Raw genomic sequence first — 7,574 nt, 5'->3', positions numbered from 1 at the left:
TGCTGTATATGTTTACCGCTGTTTATATAGTAAGCTTATTGAAAGAATGTCTCTGTTTTCTTGCTACCTACCTCTTAACCAGAATGATTATATTGTCTTATACTACTTTCTACGGAAATCTGTGATATACTACTTTTTACGTCATATATTAAGTCATATATATGTTTTTTATTCCTGGTTTTGTTTTGTTGGTTTTGTGGGTATTGTTAAAGTATTACATTGTATTTCTTGGCTACCTTCTTATATGTGTTGATAAGTTTTGTTTATTATTTGAAAAAACTCAATAAAAATTACAATTAAAAAAATAAATAAAAATACATTTTTCAGTTTTTATTGTGTCTGTGTAATACTTCCAATTAGTGACAAAGTAACTTTTCTTCTAAAAATAGCAAAAAAAAAATTTAGCTGGAGATCCTCCTGTGTGGAGAGCCATTTGACAATCTAAGGGTGGTTTACAACCAATCACAAATACATTTGGGTTTTTATAATTTATTGTCATTATGGTCTTTAAAGACTTTTTCTTCTGTTCTCCATTTAGCCTGGTGATGGTTTTTTCCCAATCGACAAAGATGGAAAACCCATATATAACACAGACCATAGAGACACATGGAGGGTAATTAATTTTATTAACAACACTAAGTATTTACAAATTGTGACAATTTGGGGTGGCTAGATGACTATTACTATGAAATTGTTGCTATTTTTTTTATTCCAGGTCATGGAGGACTGTAGAGAAGCTGGTCTGGCCAAGTTCATTGGAGTCTGCAACTTCAACCATACCCAGCCTAATTTGATTCCAAGCATGCCAGGGGTGAGATACAAACCTGTTTGTAACTAGGTGATGTAAAAATTATACATGGCTACATCACCTAAAATTGTTGTTTTACCCCTGCACTGAGGGTTCTAGTGCCCCCTTTCCATTTCAACACGAAACAGCCGCTGTTGGTGTTCTAGCAACATATCTATGGGATGATAATTTTGACAAGGCCCCATCATTTAGGACAAGCTCCTCCACATCAGGACTTACCCTCCTTCTTTTACATCAAGAACATCACTTTACATCATAGTTCTCCCCCTGACTTTCTTTACCCCTAAATCATTTATAGTAGAGCAAGGAAGAGGAAGCCAGTGGTAAATGATCTTATATTCCATTTCTGTATACAATAGTAAGTGGACAGAAAGTGGAAATGAGGAAACCTCTGCAACCCTGATCCTACTCAACTGCAGAGCTAAAAATTGCTACCAGGCAGGTCTTTATCGCCAAAGGAACAGGCAATGTCCCATCTACAATAGAAATTTTAACCTGTCCCCATTTTTTTTGCAGGCACCACTATTTTCTTCCATCTTCTTGGCTGGGCTGGTATGAAGTATCCTCAAGTGCACAGAAATACATTCAGTCCCAACGCTGCAGCGTTTTTTGGCAGCTTAGGATGGCATCAAGCAGGTAAGAATGCTTATTTCAGAAGAGATGCCACCCGTCCCTTTCTCTGATAAAGCCCTACCTGATGCCAGATTTTGAAAGTGACCACTGGTTGGCGATGACTGGTTTAGGAAGAATGGTGTGCATAAGCATATTTCAGCCTCCAGGGGTTGCTGCAGTACTTACTATTCTTACTATGGCTTTGTACACAATGGATGTGGCCCATTGCTTGGCTTTCGAGTACAGTCTGATATAACAAATATTTAAAACCTGTCCAATTCCCAGATTCCCAATTTACCAAAATATTCCTGAGTTTTGCCCAGTTACCCTAATTTTTAGTATAGTTAATACTAATGGCTGTCATTATGCACAGTTAGTTCATATCCTGTTCAGAGTAACGGAAGGTCAGCTGCAATTCATATTAAATTGCTGTTCTATAGATGCGAGTACAATGCCGCTACTACAACTCCCGGTGTCTCTAGACCAGAGGCCTCTCTGTCTATGGATGGCCTATGCATGGTCCCACATTTTATAGATGCAAGTGTTGTAGTAGCGGCATCACTCGTGTCTATTGAACAGCAGCCTATGCGTGGTCCCCACAGAGTTTATACGAACAGGTAAACTCAATAATCAGGAATTATCAGGATTATTATTATTAGGAATTATCATAGAGCGATTGCTATATTAATTGTTTTACTGTGCCAGAGAATGCAATGTGAAACCAAATGAATGCAGCAATTCATTTGGTTTCCCATTGCATTATCTGGCAAAGTAAAACCATTAATCTCAATAAGAAAAAACAAGAACACATGAGAAGAGCATGCAGTAATATGCAGTGGATTGAGCTAAATAATTTAGATTACTCCTACTGAACACCAACCATGGGTCGATGTTAATTCCCATTTACCAAAACTCCCATCCCCAATGAGCTGACTAATTATTTGGAAAGGCAGGGGAACCGTGTTCCAGAATTCCAACCAAGAGTTTGCAAAGCAAAACACACCTTGAGCTTAACATTTTTATGGGCTGGGAGAATGGCTGGATATGTTCTCAACTCAAAGGTAGATTACCACTGTCCTAACAAACACCAATGAAGCACAAAACATCTTTTAATATATAATATAGGGAATTTAAATTGTGATAGAATTATGGAATTCTGCAAACATTGACAACGCTTAATATGTGGTGTTTAGCACAGGTTATGATATTTGGAAACAGCATTAAACAACAGCATATTTTTATTTTTCTTGCAAGTGGAGAGACCATCGTAAATACCCATTCTTAGAATTCTGAGAATGGAGAATCTCTTTTGTATCTCTTACAACTTTTCCACTTGTGAAGTCAATTATATTCATGTTTAAAATTCTTATCATTTTGGAGTAATGCATTCTAAGAATAAGAAGAAAGACTTGTGCTCTGTATAACTAACAATAAAGGACATGTATTTTCTCTCAAAGGAGAATGATTTGTTATCATGTATAAATCACTGTATTAGGTTTACTTCCTCAGAGCTCTAAGGAGCTGACAGTTAAGCTGCGTACACACGTCCAATTTTTATCGTTGGAAATGAACGACGAACGAACGACCGATGGGCCAAAAATCGTTTGTAAAAAAAGTAACCAAGGACGCCGACGAACGAGGATAGTCTTTGGAAAAGAACGACCGGACCAGCGGATCGGATTGGACGATGATCGTTGACCATCTATCGTGTGTACGAACCCCGGCAGAGGTTGCCATGGGGCACTTATTACAGAAAGGCATTGTTGTCCTTGCTGAAAGCTTCAAACCAGAGAGGATTAAACAGAACCTGAAGGTTTTTATCTAGGTAATTGTCAGCTGTGTAATTTGTTCACAGTATCTTAAGAATAAGATCTCAGCAGGGGACCTAGTGAAATATTTACCACCTATTACACATCATTATAAATGCATTTTGGTTTGGGAATCAGAAGTTATGAAATTTTGGTGTGCTTACAGTATATAGTGAAATGTTTCCTTTTTTCAGGTCTTTGAATTTGAACTAAGTGAGGAAGACATTACAGCTTTTGATGCACTGAACTGTAGATTTGTAAATACTGAAATGTAAGTTACAGCACATACATCAAATTTCATTGCACTGATCATCCCAGCAGTGGTGTAGTAACAGACCTATAGGTCCTGGTGCCCCCCCCCCCTTTCCATTTCAACACAAAACAGCCGCTGTTGGTGTTCTAGCAACATATCTATGGGATGATAATTTTGACAAGGCCCCATCATTTAGGACAAGCTCCTCCACATCAGGACTTACCCTCCTTCTTTTACATCAAGAACATCACTTTACATAACAGTTCTCCCCCTGACTTTCTTTACCCCTAAATCATTTATAGTAGATCAAGGAAGAGGAAGCCAGTGGTAAATGATCTTATATTCCATTTCTGTATACAATAGTAAGCGGACAGAAAGTGGAAATGAGGAAACCTCTGCAACCCTGATCCTACTCAACTGCAGAGCTAAAAATTGCTACCAGGCAGGACCTTTATCACCAAAGAAACAGGCAATGTCCCGTCTACAATAAAAATGTTAACATGCACTCACCTGTCCCCATTTTTTTGCAGGCACCACTATTTTCTTCCATCTTCTTAGCTGGGCTGGTATGAGGTATCCTCAAGTGCACAGAAATACATTCAGTCCCAACGCTGCAGCGTTTTTTGGCAGCTTAGGATGGCATCAGGCAGGTAAGAATGCTTATTTCAGAAGAGATGCCACCCGTCCCTTTCTCCAATAAAGCCCTGATGCCAGATTTTGAAAGTGACCACTGGTTGGCCGATGACTGGTTTAGGAAGAATGGTGTGCATAAGCCTATTTCAGCCTGCAGGGGTTGCTGCAGTACTTACTATTCTTACTATAGCTTTGTACATAATGGATGTGGCCCATTGCTTGGCTTTCAAGTACAGTCTGACATAACAAATATTCAAAACCTGTCCTCCAATTCCCAGATTCCCAATTTACCAAAATATTACCAAGTTTTGCCCAGTTACCTTAATTTTTAGTATAATTTGTACTAATGGCTGCCATTATGCACAGTTACCGTAGTTTATATCCTGTTCAGAGTAACGGCGGGTCAGCTGCAATTCATATTAAGTTGCTGTTCTATAGATACTACAATTCCCGGCGTCTCTAGACCAGCAGCCTCTCTGTCTATGGGTGGACAATGCATGGTCCCACAGTAGTTAGGTATTTGTGCTTCTCTTGGGAGAATTCCAATTCACTTCTGCTTTTCTTTTTCCCCTAGACCAGCTAGATTGTGCTCGCTCCCTTTCTCTGGCCAATAACAGCCTTTGACAATGACTCATGCATCATGGGATCTTTTCCAAGAAAATAATCACAAACACTTAAATTAAACAATACCTATACTGAAAGTGAATAAATTATGGAACAAGTGAACACATACGAATTCCAATCCCTCTGGGGTGAAATGTTTGTTTTGAGTTTTCTGGTGTGTCACTTTCAACACAACGGTAAATGAACGGTGAATTTTATTTGACCAAGTAAGCCACTGCAAGGTGGAGACATCAAGCCTGATTTTTAAAGCTCTCCATGGCTGGAGAGGATACAATTCCTCTGTAAAGGTGGGTGATTCAGCAAACCTGGAATGAATTTCCTCAAAGTAATTTGCTATTTGCTAGCAAATATTTTGAATCCTGGACCAAATCCTCTCCTGGTTTTCTGGATCACAGATGAACTGATGATCCAGCCATGGAGAGATTTCATAAATCAGGCCCATCGTCTTTTCACCATAGGGATGCAGTGGGAAAAAGACCTGTTAATGCCCCACCACTTTATAAGGCACATCCACTTTGGCTGCCATGTTTTTGCTTGAAAGGTGGCAGCCCTACAATAATAAAGTCTGATTACATTTTAACCAGTGCCAAATATTTTGATATGAACATTAAGGATAGTGGGGAGGAGCTGCTCTACCAGACAACTTCTGACAAAATTTTCAGTATTTTCAATGGAAGGTGGTAAAATAAATTGTTTCTGCCAGCAACGTGTGGGGGACTTTCTTTGGTACAGAATTAAAATATTATGACATCTATAATACAATTAAATTACTGCAACAAACTCTTCATTACATACAGAACATTTGTTGGCAGTACAACCGGGTTACAATCAGTTGATCAAACACAGATTAGCTTGAGCCAAGAGGAGGGATCGTTCTGGGTAAAAACTGACCTATAAATATTTAGTAAAAGAAGAACATCTGCAGAACACAGAAAAGCTGGACAACTGAATAATCATGGCCTTAACAAAAGATTCTTATGTCTTAATGAACGATGGGCACAAAATACCAGTGGTTGGACTGGGAACATATGCCCCAAATGAGGTAGGTGCATGCGCTTTTCTTGGCCAGCATAATGTATAACATGGTATGGTCATTGCCAGACATTTAAACTGTCTGGATTTAGCACTAACTGAGAAGAGTTGTTGAAGGGCTGACAGTCAGATGCGTAGTACATAACACAAACTGATACTAGCCGGTGAGGTTACACAACAATAATGCAAAATTTGAACAAATATGTCCAGCATTTAAAGGCCAGCTTTAGTTTTTTCTGAGCTGAATCATTTAAAGTTTACCTATCATCAGATACACACTTTCCGACACACCTAGCTGGTATCAGATAGTTGGTAACTCTTCGTGGCAAAGAATTATCAAGATGCTGGAAATATCGTCTGAGATTTTGGTCTATATTGAGACATAAAAATCAGATTTGTCTTGCAGATTTGTTGGCTGCACATCCATTATGTGAATCCCTCTTCTCTCCACCTCATCCCAAAGGTGCTCTGTTGGAATGATATTAAGTACCTTTGGAGACTTTTTGAGTACAGTGAACTCATTGTCATGTTCAGATGATCTGAACTTTGTGACATGGAACTTTATCCTGCTCAAAGTAGCCAACAGAAGATAGCATAATTTGGTCCTAAGGGGATAGACATGGTCAGCAACAATTAGGTTTCTGTTGTCTTTCCATCAACTCAAACCACTCCAGCCATTCTCCTCTGATCGTTGCCATCAAAAGTGCAACGTACTGGATATTTTCTATATTTTAGACCATTCTCTGTACACTCTAGCGATAGTTGTGTATGAAAAGGTACTGCCATGTGATTTTGTATTTGCCTTAACAAACAATTGAACAGATGTATCTAATAAAGTAGTCCATGAATATATTTTCCATTTTAAAGCTCCTCCTCCTCATAATACTAATTTAATTTTTTTTAACTGAGTTTTTATTGAACATTGATAATTTTATTTTTTAACAGAACCTTTTCTTTTTTAACTACATACCTTGTTTCAGAATAAGTTATACAATTACTGGGTCTGTATGCTTCTCCATGTAATGCAGACAGATCATGGCTGGTGTGAGTGGGCAGCGGTGTATATTAGAGATGCATAAATGCATACATAATGACACCCGCCCTATGTACTTCTCTCAGGAGCTCACAGTCTTGGTGCAAGCAGTAAACTGGATCATGCTGTTATGCAAACATCAAAAATCCCTGACTGATGGTATTGCTTGTTAGTTTTGAAAAACCGGTGTGTCTGGAAAGGTTGCATTTGTATGAAGATGTTGAAAGGTAACCCCCACATGCTAAACTTCTAATAATTGAAAATAATTATTGCAGTGAATAAAAGGGGTAGATCAAGGACAGTAAGGCTGGGGCAAAGGGGGCTAGATAATGCTGGATGTCCTTCGCCTGGGAAATGAGATGGCAACTCCCTACCCCTACCTACTGTTTTTCATGAAAGATCTTTTTTTAAACTGTAGACCTTTAACTTACAGAAATATGTCCGAACAAGGGTCTAGTAGATATCATGAATATAAAAAAAAGTTTTAAACACAATCATGAAAAAAAAAATGTACTTTTAATAAAATTAAATAAAAAACACAAAAATCAGCTTAAACAAGAATACATAAATAAATCAAAAGTACTGAAAATGCAATAATTCAGTATACTGTATAGTAATATATTTTTCTAAAACACCTCCATAAAGTGGTAAATTTTAAAACAGAGTCCAATGTCACATACCTATAGACAAAACCACATAAATATATTTTGTATTGGATTGGATACAGGACTTTGTATTGAATCCAATACAAAATATTTGAAATTCCCACTA

At 38.0% G+C, this 7,574-nt stretch overlaps 1 protein-coding gene across 2 annotated transcripts in view; it reads left to right on the top strand.

Annotated features, from left to right (window-relative positions):
* The first annotated feature begins 5,621 nt into the window (after positions 1 to 5,621).
* Positions 5,622 to 7,574, top strand: part of LOC140323242 (aldo-keto reductase family 1 member C3-like) — a 19,672-nt gene continuing 17,719 nt past the window's right edge. Inside the window, exon 1 of one of the 2 annotated variants that reach the window (XR_011919321.1) lies at positions 5,622 to 5,780. Coding sequence is in view for 1 of the 2 variants with exons in the window: in XM_072400144.1 (XP_072256245.1) it covers positions 5,694 to 5,780 (87 nt within the window). In the remaining variant the exon portion in view is untranslated. The remainder of the gene's footprint in view (positions 5,781 to 7,574) is intronic. The other variant, XM_072400144.1, reaches the window with a different exon arrangement.

The sequence above is a fragment of the Pyxicephalus adspersus genome, chromosome 2 (genome assembly GCF_032062135.1).
Source record: "Pyxicephalus adspersus chromosome 2, UCB_Pads_2.0, whole genome shotgun sequence".
NCBI classification, from domain to species: Eukaryota; Metazoa; Chordata; class Amphibia; order Anura; family Pyxicephalidae; genus Pyxicephalus; species Pyxicephalus adspersus.
This window is presented reverse-complemented; position numbering and strand designations above follow the sequence as displayed.